General features: G+C 53.3%; 2 protein-coding genes across 3 annotated transcripts in view; one reads left to right on the top strand and one right to left on the bottom strand.

Annotated features, from left to right (window-relative positions):
• Positions 1-144: 144 nt before the first annotated feature.
• Positions 145-3362, bottom strand: IL2RG (interleukin 2 receptor subunit gamma). Its single transcript, XM_084293964.1, has 8 exons — positions 3213-3362; positions 2072-2162; positions 1701-1885; positions 1469-1611; positions 1221-1383; positions 1024-1132; positions 861-945; positions 145-778 (listed from the first exon to the last, which is right to left on the bottom strand). The coding sequence occupies exons 1-8, from the start codon at positions 3295-3297 to the stop codon at positions 578-580; spliced, it is 1062 nt and encodes a 353-aa protein (XP_084150090.1). The 5' UTR covers positions 3298-3362; the 3' UTR covers positions 145-577.
• A 1040-nt stretch (positions 3363-4402) lies between these two features.
• MED12 (mediator complex subunit 12) overlaps positions 4403-16215 on the top strand; it is a 37023-nt gene continuing 25210 nt past the window's right edge. For both annotated transcript variants that reach the window (XM_084294196.1, XM_084294195.1), the window contains exons 1-13: positions 4403-4531; positions 5084-5188; positions 5977-6168; positions 7924-8083; positions 9247-9422; positions 9724-9834; positions 10403-10657; positions 12820-12966; positions 13258-13357; positions 13782-13918; positions 14578-14709; positions 15080-15206; positions 15861-16090. In XM_084294196.1, coding sequence (XP_084150322.1) covers positions 4433-4531; positions 5084-5188; positions 5977-6168; positions 7924-8083; positions 9247-9422; positions 9724-9834; positions 10403-10657; positions 12820-12966; positions 13258-13357; positions 13782-13918; positions 14578-14709; positions 15080-15206; positions 15861-16090 — 1971 coding nt within the window. In that variant the 5' untranslated portion in view covers positions 4403-4432. The remainder of the gene's footprint in view (positions 4532-5083; positions 5189-5976; positions 6169-7923; positions 8084-9246; positions 9423-9723; positions 9835-10402; positions 10658-12819; positions 12967-13257; positions 13358-13781; positions 13919-14577; positions 14710-15079; positions 15207-15860; positions 16091-16215) is intronic.

Genomic DNA, 16215 nt, shown 5'->3' with positions numbered 1-16215 from the left:
GCTCCCTGCCCCGTGGCGTTTGTGAGGTCGGAACGGGGGTGCCGGGGTGCTGGTGAACCCAAATTCCCCGCCCCAAGACCCCCGGAATGAGCCCGACCCAAAACAAAGTGCAGCAGAGCTTTATTGCAGCTGGAAACCCGCGGCGCAAGCAAGCAAGAGGCCAGGCTGCGCTCGCCCGGTGCCCGATGACAGCGGGGTGGCCCCGGTGGCTTGTCCCCTCGGGGTCCCTCAGTGCAGCACCCGTCCCTCGGCGCTCCTTCGGCCGCACGTCCCCACCAGCCAGCCCTGCTGCACCGCCACGGGGGCTGGGAGCGCAGCCTGGCTGTCCCCGCTGGGTGTCACCGGGTGCCACCGGGGCTGCCCCACATGGGGACACATCCCCGGTGTGCTCACGGGCACCACAGAGCAAGGGATCCCCCAAAAGGGATCCCCCCCGGGGCTGTGCCCGGCTGGACACCCAGCGCTGAGGACGGGGCGGGTGCTGGCACACCATGGCAGGGAGCAGGACTGGGGGAATTTGGCAGGGGCAGGGTGGGAGCAGGGGGCAGGGTGGGTTTGGGCAGCGCTGCTGGCAGCGTCACACCCCCACGTAGTTGTTCTGGTAGGGGCTGTGCTCACGGGGCCCAGCCGGGGCCCCAGGCCCCCCCGGCGGGCGGTTGCTGCCATCCCACTGGGGCTCGTGGCTCTCCTTGGAGGGCAGCTCGCTCACGTGGCAGATGCTCTCACTGTAGTTGGGCTTGAAGCTCTCCAGCATGTCTTTGGGGACTCCAGCCCATTCCTCAGGGGGCAGAGCAGGGTGAGCGGGGTCAGGAGGTGCCGCCCAGCCCAGCCTGGCCCCACCACAGGATGGGGCGACTTACCTGGAAGTTGCCGTTGTGGGTGATGAAGAGCTCGTCGAAATTCTTGCTGGGGTTGGGGATCCGGGGCATGAGGATGACCCAAACCCTGCGTGGGACAGAAGTGTCAGAGGGGCAGGCGCTGCCCCACGCCCGCCCCCCACACGCCCCCCGGCCGGCCGCTCACCTCTCCATGCGCACCAGCAGGACGACGAGGACCAGCAGCAGCAGGCAGGAGGCGATGGGGACGAGAACCGTGTGGATCCAGAACCTCTGCAGCTGCTCCTCCGCGAGATCTGCGAGGAGCCCTGGTGGTGGGGACGCAGCCGGCACACGGCCACCGCGGGGCAGAGGAAGGAGCCGGCGCCGTGGGCACGTCCCTACCCTTGCTGGTGGTGTTTCTGCCCCAGACCACGGGGACGCTCCACTCGCTCCAGAGCTGGGTGCTGCCGCAGTAGCTGTTGATCTTGCTGCGCACGTAGAAGGTGTAGTACTTCTCGTAGTCCACGCTGGGGAAGGAGAAGATGTCTCCCTTCACCCCGTGCTCCTGGGGAGAGAAAAGGGAGAGGCGGTGAGGGCCAGCGCTGTGGGGATGGGCAGGGGCTTGGTGCCCTCCCCCCGGCGCCTCTTACGATCCAGCTCGTGTCCTTGTTGCTCTTGTACTTGACGGCGTGCTCCAGGCACTGCGCCTTGGGGTACGGGGAGCTCCAGGTCAGCTGCAGCTGGTTGCTGCTCATGTTGCGGATGGTCAGGTTGACGGGAGCCCCCGGTTTCACTGCGCAGCGCAGACAGAGCCCGGTGAGCGCCGTCCCTGTGCCCCGGTGGCCCTGGGGAGCCCCGGGGACCCCCTGCCCCGCTCCGTACCGAGGTCCTGCAGCTCCATGCGCTTGCTGCGGATCTCCAGGGTCTGGCCGTTGACGCTGGCGTTGAGGAGGACGTGGAAAGGCTGGAACTGGATGATCTCGCTCTGGTTGAAGTGGCAGCCGACGCTGACCCCCTGGTCCCACAGGTAGTGCTTGCACTCCAGCATGGGCAACCTGGTCTCGTACCTGTGCGCGGCGGGTTACGGGGGCTCCCCAGGACCCCACATACCCCAACCCTTCCTGGAGCCCTCTCCGGGTGCATCCCACCCCAGCGGGCCCACAGATGGAGCCTCCAGCCCCAGGCTCGGCACAGAGGTGCCAGTGGGGGCTGGAAACCCTGCGGGGGGCTGGCGTGGGGCAGGGGGCACCTACCAGTAGTAGAGGGAGTAGTTGGCCGTGAGCGTCTCCCTGCTGCCCCACTTGCAGGTCATGTACTCCTCGTTGAACAGGACGCACTCCACCCCTGCAGGGAACAGAAACCACCGGTCACTTTCCGCTTTCGCGCTGCCCACGGCCCACGCCAGCCCCACGTCTTCCTCCGGAGAAGTGCGAGCTCAGCGCCTCTCCCTCCCGCATCCGTGCTCGGCTCTTCCTGCCCTGATCGAACCGCGGCACCGCGTGGCACCGGCACCGCTGGCTTCTGCAGGGCTCTGCCAGGGTCTGCGCCCCAAACTGGTAAAAAAAAAAGTCTGGTTCAAGGCACAAAACCCGCCCGCAGCAGCCCCGTGCCCCGCTCGGTGCCGGCTGTGGTTGCCTGTGCAGGATGCTGCGCCAGCGGGCCCGCTGTGAGCGTGTTTTTCCAGAGGAAACGTGGGTTTGCCATTTTGTAACCCCAAATAAATCATGAAGACGAGCAACCGTGTGCCGAACTCCGGTTGCTTCGGCGTGTGGAAATGGAGGGCATCCTCCCGGCCAGCGGGTTGATTTGGAAACCAGTTATTTGGCCACCGGGCAGCCCGAAAGCCACTGGGCTTCCCGAACGCAGCAGCAGCCGTGGGGGCACCGATGTGAGCGAGGAGCCGGCCGCCCCCGGGCCCTATATACGTGCGGCACCGCCACGGGGATGGAAACGGAGGCGGCCGCAGGCACCGCACAGGACAAGCATGGGGTGCCCACGGCACAGCCCTCCCGCAGCCCCCCGGCACCCGCAGGGCCCCGTCTGGCATCTCCGGGGGGCTCGGAGCTGGGCCTTGGCCAGGGAGCCGTGGGGCTGCCCCGATGGCCAGGTTCCCTCTGCCCTCGGTGCTGGGAGCCCTGTGGCTACCCGAGATGTGGGGCTGGAGGCTGTGGGGTGGGAGAGCGTGGGGCTGGCACCCACAGGGCCAGCAGTGCTCCAGCTCCCGGCTGGGACCCCGGACACCCAGGGGGATGTCCCGGCACAGCCCGGCTCTCCCGGCAGCCCCATTGCTGGCGGCCCCGAGGCACGGCACATGGCCCCGCATCCTCCCCTTGGCCGCCATCACTGGGGCGTGCTGTCCCCGACCCCGCCACCCACCGGGCTCCCCCCCATTACCTGTGGGGCCATGGGTGGCGGCGAGGCGGGGGCCCAGCCCGCAGAGCAGCAGGACGGGCGCGAGGAGAGCCGTGGGCACCGCCATGGCGTGGCCTGCGTGCGACGGCCCCGCGCAGCCCACCTCGCTCCGCCGATGGCTTCCGCACCCGCCGCCGCTTCCTGCCACACGGCGCCGCCCGCCGCCGAGGGCCCACCCTATATGACGCCCCGACGGGGCCCCACCGCTCTTCCTGCCTGGCCCCCGCAGCTCCGGGGCCCCGCTGGGACCCCACAGCTCGGCCCTTTGGGATCGGGGCTGCTGTGGGGGGTCCTGAACTGCGGGCAGGCCCATGGGCGCATATGGGGTGGTGGTCATATGGGGGGCTGTGGTGGGGAGGGGGGTGTGGTGGGGGGCGGTCATGGGGTGGGCAGGGGGCAGGTAGTGGGGGGCGGGCTGGGGGTGGTGGGATGGGGTAAAGATGGGGTGAGGGTGGCGTGGGGGTCCCATAGGGGTCCCATGGGGTCCCCTGGGGGTGCTGTGGGGTCCTGTGGGGGTGCTGTGGGATCCCTGGGGGTTCCATGGGGGTCCCCTGGGGTTCCATGAGGGTGCAGTGGGGGTCCCCTTGGGGGTCCTGGGGGGTCCTGCAGAGTCTCATGGGGTTCCTGGGGGTGCCATGGGGGTGTCCTGGGGTGTCCTGGGGTGTCTTGGGGGTCCTGTGGGGTGCCCTGGGGGTGCTGTGGGGGTCCCTCGGGGGTCCTGTGGGGGTCCCATGGGATCCCGTGGGGTCCCGTGGGGGTGCCCTGGAGGTCCTGTGGGATCCCTGGGGGTCCCATAGGATCCCTGGGGATCCTGTGGGAGTCCCATGGGGTCCCATGGGGCGTCCCGGGGGTGTCCCGGGGGTGCCGTCGGGGCGGGCACGTGGCGGGGCGCCGAGGAGCGGCCCCGGGGTGCGGCGTGGGGGGTGGGGGAGCGACCACGTGACCCCCCCCGCTCCCGCCAGGGGGCGCCGCTCGCCCCTCGGCCGCCCTTCGGCACTTTCCGCCTCCGCCCGGCGCAGGCTCGGGCCCTCCCCTTCGGGCTTCTCCGTCCGCTTTCGGCTGCGCTTCGGGGAACTCCGGCGCCGCTCGGGTCCGTCCGGAAGCGTTCGGGCCTTGCCGGGCCGTCGGCGCAGGCGCAGTGGCGGGCGGCCCCCGGCGGTCCTTGTTGTGGCCCGGCCGCCGCTGCCCGCCGGCAGCCCGGGATGGCGGCCTTCGGAGTCCTCAGCTACGAGCACCGCCCGCTCAAACGGCCGCGCCTCGGCCCGCCCGACGTCTACCCGCAGGACCCCAAGCAGAAGGAGGTGCTGAGGGGGGCGGCTGATGGGTTATAGGGGGCAGCCCCTCAGGGCCAGGCCCCGTGTGTGTGTGTGTGGGGGGGGACCCGGCACGGCCCTGACCGGGGGTGGGGGGAGGCCGGGACAGGCCTCGGCCCACGGGGACCCCTCAGGGACCCCCAAGGAACCCCCCTAGGAATCCCTCAGGGACCCCCAAGGACCCTCCATGGACCTCCAAGGGACCCCCAAGGACCCCTAGGGACCCCCCTAGGAACCCTTCAGGGACCCCTCAGGGGACCCCCATGGACCCCCCAAGGAACCCTTAGGAACCCCTCAGGGACCTCCAAGGGACCCCCAAGGACTCCTCAGGGACCCTTAGGAACCCCTCAGGGACCCCCAAAGACCTTCCATGGACCTGCAAGGGACCCCCTAGGAACCCTTCAGGGACCCCCAAGGACCCTTCATGGATCTCCAGGGGACCCCCCGGGACCCTTCAGGAACCCCCTAGGAACCCCCCATGGACCTCCAAGGGACCCCCCGGGCCCCCTCAGGGCATGCTGACCGCCTCCCCCCCCTCAGGATGAGCTGACCGCCCTGAACGTCAAGCAAGGCTTCAACAACCAGCCCGCCGTCTCTGGGGACGAACACGGCAGCGCCAAAAACGTCAATTTTAACCCCGCCAAGGTGAGAGCCTGCCGGAGCAGCCCCCCTTGGCAGGTCATGGGGCTGGGCTGGGCTGTTCCTGGTGGCTGTGGGTCTGCTGGCGGCCTCCTTGCCTTCGGGATGGTGCTGCGGGAGCTGCCCCTGCACGGTCGGAGTTTGGTGTTGGTCAGAAGCTGCGGCTCCCAGCTCTGAGAGCAGATCCTTGTCTGGCCTGGTACAGCCGAGTGGCTTTATCTCTGGCTGGTAGATCTGTCCTGATGGTCTGCAGTTAAAGCAGGAGGCCACGGTACTGGTAGCGAGAAACTTGTTCAGAATAGGCCTGGTTAGATCATTGCGATGGTGGAAGAGATGTAAGGTTTGTTGAAACATCTGGCAATTTAAACACAGGGGTTGCCAAACAGGCTTCGGCTTCGTTTTTCTGATATTAAGGCGTTAACTACTTGGGCTCCCTTCTGAGGGGACTGGCAGTGACCTGGGGTGGAAGGCAATCGATAAGCACGGTGGTTTTGTTTTCTTTGGCTCACCTCTGTCCCAGAAGCCCTCGGTCTGGTTTGGCTTAAGTGTTTATAAGGAGTTGTGTCCAGCTCAGCTGGAGTCTTTGCTCGGTTATTGTATTGTCCTCTAGAAGCATTCCTCTTTGCAAGGATAGTAACGGAAATTATTGGCATTTTTGTGTGTGTGTGTTTCAGAAGTTCATAACCGGTGGGACTTCTGGCAGGAAGGATAGATGGGATTTTAAGTGAACAGAACAGATTTTTCAGCTATGAAATGTAATTTGTCCTTTTTCTTTCTTTCTTTCCTTCCTCCAGATCAGTTCAAATTTTAGTAGTATTATTGCAGAAAAGCTGCGGTGCAATACACTGCCGGACACGGGAAGACGGAAACCCCAGGTGAATCAGAAGGATAACTTCTGGCTGGTGACAGCGCGTTCGCAGAGTGCCATAAACAACTGGTTCACCGATCTGGCTGGGACTAAGCCTCTCACTCACCTGGCCAAGAAGGTATGTGGCAGGGGCGGCTGCCCGGCAGGGCAGAGCATTTTATCCATGCTTCCTCCTGAAGTGTTTGCTTAGTAGGTTTTACTGCTTGGAGGAGTTTCTTCCATCTACATCTCTTGAAGTTTCCAGCTCGAAGAGCATATCCAGGATGTGCATTGCACTCCTTGTGGTCTCCTTGCTCAATCTGCTGGTCCCTTGTCTTTTATTTGGAGGCTGGGTTCAGCTCTGTTTCCTGCCTCGTGTGGCGTGGCTGATTTCTGCTGAGGTTCTGATGTTTTTCAGAAGAGCTGCTGCTGTCGCCTTTGGCCTGTTGTTTAGACGAGGACCTTTCCTATTGGGGGGGTTTCCAACTTCTCCAAAGTTGCAGTGGGAATTACTGGAAATGATCAGCTGAGTTACTTCCCAGACTGCTGTTGCAGTGACACGTGTTTCTGGTTTTAAGCTGAGCCCAGTGCGCGTGTTAGCCTGGCTGAGACCAAACTGTAAAGCATTTCTGTGCTCTGGGGGGTAGGGCTAGGGATTACCCTGGCAGCACTGAATGCTTTAGGGTATGGGAGAAGGAAGAAGGGTCCCACTGCCATTTCCTAGGGCCCGATAACAAGGGGAGCTGACTGCCCATCGTGCTGGGCCAATAAAGAAGGAACCTAGGGGTCTACTGTGCAGTGTGGAAAAATATAACTTCCAGTTGCGAAATAGAAGCAGAGCACGGAGTCTAGAAGCTGGAATTTGCCTGGCCCTTGGAATTCTGAGTCAGCCGTGGGAAAATAAAATCATTGTTTTTCCCCACAATCTGTCTCCGGTCTCGTAATAAATTTAGTCTGTCTATCTTCCTTTGCATGTCGGCTGTCAGGTTCTTGAGGTCACTGTGAAAATTTGAGCCTTTCAAGGCCTCTCCCAGTTTTCTGCAATGTGCTCCATCAGTTTTAATGGACTTACACGTGCAAACAGCTGCAGTTGGTAGCCGAGCAGTCCGTGGCAGTGAGGCATCAGAGAATAATTGGGCAGAATGTAAGAAACACAGCGAGTGAGTCAACAGTCAGTAGGTTAGGGAACTTGATACCTACAAAATGTACCTGTTCCCTTTGAATTTCTCGTAGCTCTGTAAACCCACAAATACTTGTGCTCTCCATAGAATCCCGTGCAAGTGAGCCCCGCAGCTGTGTGTTTTGCTGTGATGTGTTACCACTTCCTGCTTCATAAATCTGCAGGCTGATGATTTCACTGGTACCCTCCCATGTTTTCTCTTGAATTTTTGAGTCTTGGGTTAATGAATTCCTTCCTACTGTGGTATTCAGTTCCCTGTTTCTCGCAGTCTTCTGTTGGCCGCTTGTGATATTATTACAAGACTTTTGTAACCGTTCTGTTTTGTTTACAACGTGAAGAGTCCTGTCTTCAGTCTGTCCTCATGCTCGTTCCTGACTCAGTCCTTCGCCTGCACCTTTTGTAGTTGTTTACACCCTCTCTGGAGGATGTCCTCAGAGCTGTTTGCAGGATTCGGGGTGTGGATTTACAGCGATGCAATCGTGCTTTCTGTCTTTTTTCAATTTGTTTTGCTTCTGTTTATACTGAAATGCAGCTCTGGTGCTGTTGCTTTCTGACCAGAGACAAATTCTTGCAGTAGGTTTCTCGAGACACAGAGCAGCACGGGACCTTTTTTCCCTGCACAGGTGGTGGTAGTGCCTGCGGCGTGCGGTATTGCTTCGGAATAGTTCCTGTCCAAGTCCGTGGTTGCGATTCCCCCTCTCCGTTCTGTTGCAGGTACCCATCTTTAGCAAGAAGGAAGAGGTGTTTGGTTATTTGGCAAAATACACTGTTCCAGTGATGAGAGCGGCGTGGCTCATCAAAATGACTTGTGCCTATTACGCAGCCATCACGGAAACCAAGGTGAAGAAGCGGCATGTCATTGATCCCTTCATCGGTAAGCATTTGTGTGGAGCTCTGCTTTTGTCCATCCCAGGTGTTTCCTGCACAGCCTGCTCTTGAGCAGTGAGAGGTAGCCTGGAAATCAACAAAAACTTGTTTCCTGCTGATAAATCCTCGTGCTTTGATGTGCATAACTGTCTAAAATAACACTTGTGAGAGTCCTCTGTTGAAAAATAAGTCTTGGCACCCAGAAATCCTTCCTCAGCGCCTACTTCTTTTTCAAAACTCCCCGTTAAGTTTCACTGTGCTCCTCTGCAGCATTACCTGTTTTTTTTTCCTTACCCTACAAAGACTGCAAATGTTATCGCTTAGCTATGAGTGATTAGCTTCTTCCTGAGTAAGTATCTTTCCCAGAGAATTTCCATATATTATTCTGCATTTCCAGTTTCATTAAACCTTCCTGGATCCCACATCTAACATCTTTTGTGTTCTGACCTGCTCCAGATTATTGCAGTCTAGAGGAACTCCAGTGTCTGTTTGCTGGTTTGTGTGGATGTCACTGCGGGACCTGACCACACTCCCTTGAAAAGCAGTATTAGCAGCTGATATCCATGGATATTTTTCTTTCTTGTTTATCTTTGGTTTAAAAATTGCAGAATTTTCTTAATTTCTTTTTTGAGGTTGGTCAGGTTGCTGGATATATTGATTCTAATTTCTTTCCTGTTCCTTTGGATATTTGTCCTACTGCTGACCCAAGTTGTTGTATATTTTTGCCTTGAGTTTTGTCATTTGCATTGTCCCAGGGGAGTGTAGTCATACTGTTATTTTGTGTACTGAATTTGTCTTTTATACAGTTAGATTTTAGTAAAAAATATATTATGTTTAGAAATTGGTGATCATGGCTTTGCACCAGTGTCTGAAATAAATTAAAGACAAGTTCAGAGCTGAAGTGTTTGCAGTGTTTCTGCTGTCTGGAAGGTGATTGAGGATGTTCAGCCAGGCTGGCCTAACTTTGCATTTCTGTGGTTCCCCCAGCCTCACTGCCACCCCCAGCCAAAAACAAAACTAATAGTAGGATATTTACTTTTTTCTCTGTCTTTCTCTACTTTTCAAATGAAAGGAACTTTTCTGGTTTTCCACACAGATGCTAGCCTAAGTGTTGGTTCTTTTCCTTCCGTTCACCACCGTGCTCGTTGTTAACGTGTTCCTTTCCTCCAGAATGGACGCAGATCATCACCAAGTACCTGTCAGAGCAGCTGCAGAAGATTGCGGAGTTTTACAGGCAGCTCCCAGGGCAAGGCTGTGGTTCGCCATCTGGGCCGATGCCTCAGGAGGTGGAACAAGCTTTGAAGCAGTGGGACTACAACGAGAAACTAGCCATGTTCATGTTCCAGGTGAGGGACTGTGGAGGGGGCTGCTGCGTGGCTGTGGAGCAGAGGAGGGCTAGGGGATGTGTACCCAAAGTGATTAATTTTTGCAGAATATTTTATTTATGAATAGACCTTTAGGTCTGGATGCAGTTCTAGTTCTTCCAGGGCAGGATGAACTCAATAGTAGAACAGAGTAGTACAGGATTGTGGAAACTCCTGGAGTTATTTCCATGATCAGAAAGGAAGCAGCTGCTGCCGTTTTGCCTTACCTTAGTGAGCCTTGATTCAACTCTTGTCCATTTGCTCTGCCTTTATCTGTGTGCAGGATGGCATGCTGGACCGGCATGAATTCCTGACGTGGGTCCTTGAGTGCTTCGAGAAGATACGGTCAGGAGAAGATGAATTTCTCAAAATGCTCCTACCCTTGCTGCTGCGGGTAAGAAATACCTGCTGGTTTAGGACAGCTCTGTCTTGTCTGTTGTCAGTCCCCTCCAGACTGCCTAAGGCATGATGAGCTGTTTTGCACTGTGAATGCTGGAGAATGTCCTCCTGCTAGAGCATTATTCTTAGCTGATGCAAGGAAACCTTTCTGAGTTCTGATTTTTTCTGTCTCTCTCCTTTATCCTGTTGCCCTTCATTAGACCTGGCTATCCCTGTCCATCTCATAATTGTGATAGTGGGACTCCCAGTACTCATTGTGCACCCCTGCTTGGAAACTGCTTTTCTTTCTTTCTCTCGTTTTGTCACAATAGATTTTAGATAGATTCTTGAAGCCCTGGGAAGGCTGGGTGTGGGTACATTTTGATGCATGAATTCATTGTCATAGAAAACCATTTAAGGAGTTTCTCTGATGCTTAGTAGCCAGTGGGTGGTAGATGATGCCAAGGTGCGCTGTGTGAAGGGACTGTCTCTACAGGGCAGTGCTATGCTGTATTCAGTGTTGGGAGGATAAAGGGTTTCCTCCATGTTGCTTGTAATGAGGACTTTTTTTTTTTACCCTGCAGTACTCTGGAGAGTTTGTGCAGTCTGCGTACCTGTCCAGACGTCTGGCCTACTTCTGCACCCGCAGGCTTGCCATGCAGCTGGATGGTGCTGGCGGGCACCCACCCCACATCCTGTCCACGCAGACAGGGAATGCTCTTCCTTCAACTCCCACCCCTCAGCCAGCTGCCGGGAATCCTCCTCCCAGCCCTTTCAGTGACTTACTTCTGTGCCCTCAGCACCGGCCAGTGGTGTATGGACTCAGTTGCATCCTTCAGGTAGGTCCAAGTAATAGCTGATAACAGGAGGGTCAGCAGGAGCAGTTCATACTGTATGCCATTGCAGAAAAAATCATTACAGCTTGAGACAATAACTTCCTGAGTATAGAAGTTTTAAGCCATGATTGTCAAAGTGTAAGTGCTTGCTGATGTGTTAAGAGAGTTTTGTACCAGACTTCAGTGCTGTAGCAGTGTCCTTGACTGAATTAAATAAGAAAAATGGGTTGGAACAGAGCCTTTTGCTCTATTCACGTGTGCCTCAGATGTCTGGGAATGCTTTGCAGAAGAGAGCAAGGGGGGAGAAAAGGGACGTTTCGCCTAATGTTATGTGTATCATTTAAGAAGTTGTCATCTAGGAAAGGAAGGTACACCAGATATGAAGAAGAGCACTTCATAATTTTGTGAGCTCTTCAAAAGAAAAAACAAACAGCAACAGAAACATGCAACTGCCAAAACAACAATCACAAAAAAAAATAAATAAACACGCACTTTTATGTATGGACGAACTTTAACTGTTTATCCAGACCACTTTCCTTGGAAATGATGGCAGACTAAGAAAAGAAGTGACTCTAAACTTACAGTCTTTATGCATGGAATTGAATAAGCCTTAGGCTGCAGTAAAAGGGCAAGGATGCTGAAGCCTTACTGGTAGATGTTTGAAGGGCAGGTGCTGTTGTGTCACTGTGGGACTCAGTCCAGACCGTGCTCGTGTCAGAGGGAGATAGGTGAGTTCCGTTCAGTGTTTGTTCATGGTTGTGTTTTTCTCCTTCAAGAGAAGAGTGACTAAGTCAGGTAGATCCCTGTGCAAGCACTGGAGATTGCCCCTTCCAGGAGCATGCTGAAGCAGAGAAGATTCCAGAGAGTACAGGATGGAGCAGGAGCTGGAGAGGAAGAGCACACAGAGCTTGGGAACCTGCAGCTCAACAGAAAAATTGAGATCAAGGAGCCCTGACAGGATCAAGAAGCAGCCTGCCAGCTCTCAAACAGGATAGAAAGAAAATTCCTAGGGTACAGCTGGCTAGAAGTAAGATTGCCTCTGCAAGGGCTTAGAGAGCAAGGTGGGGGGTTATAAATAACCCCTTTGTATTTGTGTTAAGCCTTTCTTAGTCACTTTCAATTTAAAACATTATTCTTTTAGTTTATGGTAAAACATGACTTTTTGAATATAAAAATCCTTTTTGGGGGAAGCTCGCTTTAGAGAAAATACAGGAGTGTATACTTCTCAGGTTTGGCTGATTTGGGGTCTGAACAGCCTGCTTAAAAAGTTCAAATTGGTTAATGATGGTCGGATTATTTTTATAGTATGTATCAGAAGAGCCCTTCTGAGAGAAGATGTACAGATTTTCTGTCTGCAGACAGTAGGTGAGGCTAAGGCACAGCAAGATCTAGTGGCTGGAGCTGGGTAAGGTCAGGCTGGAAACAGATGCGTTTCTATCAGTGTGTGTAATTAATCTTTGCTCAAATGTCCCAGAGAGATGATGGATTCTTTGGTTTGAGGATTTGTAGCAGCCTTGGTTGTCCGTCTTAATGTCTGGTTCCTCATGATCCAGAGGGTGGAGAGGTGTATACCAGGAATCATTCAGTGAAGATTTGCCTGTGTTTGTGGGTGTCTGTACAAGATCAAAAAAGAATGAAAACATGTAATAATATTGATATTATAATCATACGTATCATTATTAAATAATATAGTATAAGTTTGGGGCTGTTGACTTGTATTTCTTCTCACACTTTGCTGATTTACAGTCCGCACCAAGAGTAATGTAAATGCTGCTCCTGGGCCAGGAGGGTCGGACTGTGCATTGACAGTGTGAGTCATAAGAAAATAAGGTCTGTTTTTAAAAAGCAGGAAGCTCTGCAGCAACGTGTTGATGCTTTTGGATAACATGGAACTCTGCTCCTGGCTTCTTAAGCATACCTAGACTAAGACATTTAATACGGCAAAAGTACTGGTCTACTCCTTTCTACCCTCATATGGTTGGAAGAGTCTTTTGAAGCGTAGAACAACCACCAAAAAAAAAACCACAAACCGAAATAGTAAATACATGCACAAGATGAATCTAGGCAGTAGAACAAACGAGTGGCTCTTTCTGTAGAAAGTAATTTAATTTTGACTGTTTTGACCTTAATTTGCTGAATGATACTCATTTTTCTCTCTGTTGCAGAGTATAATTTTGTGTTGCCCAAGCGCCCTTGTGTGGCATTACTCATTGACTGATAGCAGGATAAAGACTGGTTCCCCACTGGATCACCTGCCCATAGCCCCGTCGAACTTGCCTATGCCAGGAGGGAATTCGGCCTTTACACAGCAGGTGAGCAGCCTTCGGAACAGGGAGATCTGGTGCTCCAGGATAATAGCTGCATCATAGCTCTTTCAGGATGTTCTTTTCACGTTGTGTGATAAGTGCAGCCAGAGGTGCTCCCTCACTCCCAAGGAATTTACTGCTCCCGTTCTGCCATAAGCAAGATTGTGGTGTGCTTGGAAGATGGACAAAATCTAATGTCAAGTAGAGCTACTGTCATTTTCTTTGTTTTCTGATAATTTTTTACACAGGACTTCTAAGGCATCCTGTTGGATGTTTACACAAGTCTATTGCTTTTAGGTTCGGGCGAAGCTCCGTGAAATTGAGCAGCAGATAAAAGAGCGTGGCCAGGCTGTGGAGGTTCGTTGGTCGTTTGACAAGTGCCAAGAAACCACAGCAGGTAACTTGCTGTAGGTTTAAGTTTTTCTGCCGTGTTCTGTATGTTTCCCTGAGAAGTTTCCTGTCTGTTTCTTTGTTTTTCTTACATGCTGGCATTGGTGTTCACTCTCAACAGTGAAGAGAACCAAATGGCTCTTTTTCTTTCCACTGCAAAATCTTGCATGGGTCAGTTTCCCTGGGTATAGCACGAGTGGAAACTGGAAGTGTGTACCAGAGAACTGTAGTCCTGTACACATGCCATGCTTTAATGTTTTCCCCTAACATCTACTGTTGGCTATGGATAGTCAGGATATTAAGCTAGATGGACCCTTGCCTGGCTGGTACAGCTTTCTTCAAGCAGTCTCCTGAGCAGTGAGCTCATAGAAACTTTTGTTCAAGAGTTGTAGCAGTTGCCAAACATGAATTTCTTTTGTCTTCTCTTCCAGGTTTCACTATTGGCCGTGTCTTGCACACTTTAGAAGTTCTGGACAGTCACAGCTTTGAAAGATCTGACTTCAGCAACTCTTTGGACTCCTTGTATAACAGGATATTTGGGCTGGGTCCAACCAAAGACAGTCATGAGGTACCTTGGACTTTGCGGCTGGGCCCTGGTCCTGGACGTGGCTGTGTTCTTGTTTATGTTCTCTGATTACTGTCCTGTGTCTAGAGATCATTGACGAGGTAGTGGCCTATGGCCAAGAGATGTGATCCCCATTGACAAGTATTTTGTGCAGCCGTAAGTTAGGGAGGAATTAAAGTGAGAACAGGGGGAGTCTGCGCACTAGTCTATGCTAAGAAATGTGCATAAGCCTGAGACAGTCCCCACAGCTGGCTGAAGAGAGTGACCTATTTATGATGCATGGGGCCACAGAGCAACTAGTACTCCATTGGTTCCTGGAGGTGAGCTGTGAGGCTGGTAGTTTGTATATTTGCTATAATGCTGTTGAGAAACTGTTTCACTGTGTGCTAAAATTGACACTTCATAGATGTGCTGCTGAAAGAGATTATTTTCTGAAGCAGCTCAAGCCTGCAGTATTGTCAAGGGCTGTGTTTCACCTCATGTCACAAAACGGAGTCAAACAGAGACAAAGCAGGAAGACCTCACCTTGACATCTGCGGTGCATGTTAGGAAGAGGGGGATGTAGCAGGCTTCAGGCTGTGCTCTTGGTTACCTGAGACCTTAGGGCTGCTCACCTTTTTTGTTTGGGTCACCTTCTCACAATAGTGCTTGTATCTGCCCAGATCTCCCCAGATGATGATGCAGTGGTGGCCTTGCTGTGTGAATGGGCTGTCAGCTACAAACGCTCTGGACGCCACAGAGCTATGGTTGTGGCCAAACTCCTGGAGAAGCGTCAAGCAGAGATAGAGGCTGAGGTACGTTCTTATTCTTGGAAAGCTAGCAGCAGTAAAGCAGAGCAGAGGTTAACTAACTTCAGATTGTTGCAACAGTGAAAAGCAAAGACGGATCAGCACAACATCTCTTAACACTGGTACCGTAGATTATGGTTTTTGCTCTGTCTAACCCAAAGTAGGTCATAAGTGTTGCTTTGTGTGTATTCCATTTCTTGGATGATTCTGAAGACAGTTAGGTGCTCGTGGTGCAGAAGCACTGGCCTACTTAGAGACTATGAAGCAGCTTACAGAAACCTGTGTGGTGGCTTTCCTTAAGTGCAAGCTAGGAATAATTTAGTGAAGGCTTCTTTTTTGAGTTTATGGACATTGAGTTTCTCCTCTGTTTCTACAGAGATGTGGGGACTCAGAAGTCGTGGATGAGAAGGGCTCCATTTCCTCAGGATCTCTCTCGGCAGCCAGTGCGCCTGTCTTTCAGGATGTCCTTATGCAGTTCCTTGACACTCAAGCTCCTATGCTAAGTATGTAATAAGAACTTGTGCTCTCCCAGTTTCTAGCTTTCTCTCTTCCGCAAACTCCAAACTAGCACGCTATTCTATATCTAAGTCCATTCTATATGTAAGTACCCAAATTTTCTCTCTGGCTTCCTTGCAATCCAGAGCATATCCTGGGGATGGAGGGATAGCAGCCTGGAGGGCCAGATGACAGGATGATCGTGCAGAAGTACCTCTGTTAACAGAGTGTTGGCCAAGAATAAATGAGTATAAGCTAACCTGGAATTGATTCAGGCTGAGAACTAGAAGATTTCTAACTAGTAGGTGACAAAACTCTGGAATAACCTGTTGGTGTAAATACTGCAAATGGATAAACTAACAGGGACAGGATTCGATTCTGAACAATGTGGGGGACTGTGGTTTGTATACCCAGGAATAGCACCTCCAGTCTAAAGTCCCACGCCTCTGGTCTGTGATACTAACTGGAGAGGTTTTCACTGAATTGCCAGCTGTTGAAGGTGGGTTTTCTGGTTCTAGCTTCTGCTGTAACCTCAGAACTACGTAGCAGTCGCTTACTGTGTTGAGATGTCTAGAAACACATTTTCTGACTCTAGGTTAGGTGCCTTTTTAGTTTTACAGAAGAGCTCTGATACATACTGACCGTCTCTGCTGTCCTTTCAGCTGATCCTGGGAAGGAAAATGAGAAGGTGGAATTTTTTAACCTGGTGCTGCTATTCTGTGAGCTAATCCGACATGATGTCTTCTCTCACAACATCTACATGTGCACACTCATCTCCCGGGGTGATCTTGCCATGGATTCTCATGGGCCTCGCCCGCCCTCACCCTTTGACGACCCTGCTGAGGAGCATGACAGGAAGGAGACAGAGGGTAACAGTGGCATCAAGCTAGAGGTGAGAATACAAGCACTGTGGCTCTCCTGTGTGCTGTTTCCCTTGGTTATACTTTCCTGTTTTTACCAGCTTTGCAGCCTCCTTGCTATTACCTGCTGGAGGATATATCGGTGATTTATGCTTCT

The sequence above is a fragment of the Netta rufina genome (assembly GCF_964035555.1).
Source record: "Netta rufina genome assembly, chromosome: 12".
In the NCBI taxonomy this organism is placed as follows: domain Eukaryota; kingdom Metazoa; phylum Chordata; class Aves; order Anseriformes; family Anatidae; genus Netta; species Netta rufina.
Note: the sequence above shows the minus strand (reverse complement) of the source record. Positions and strands in the feature narration are given on the sequence as shown.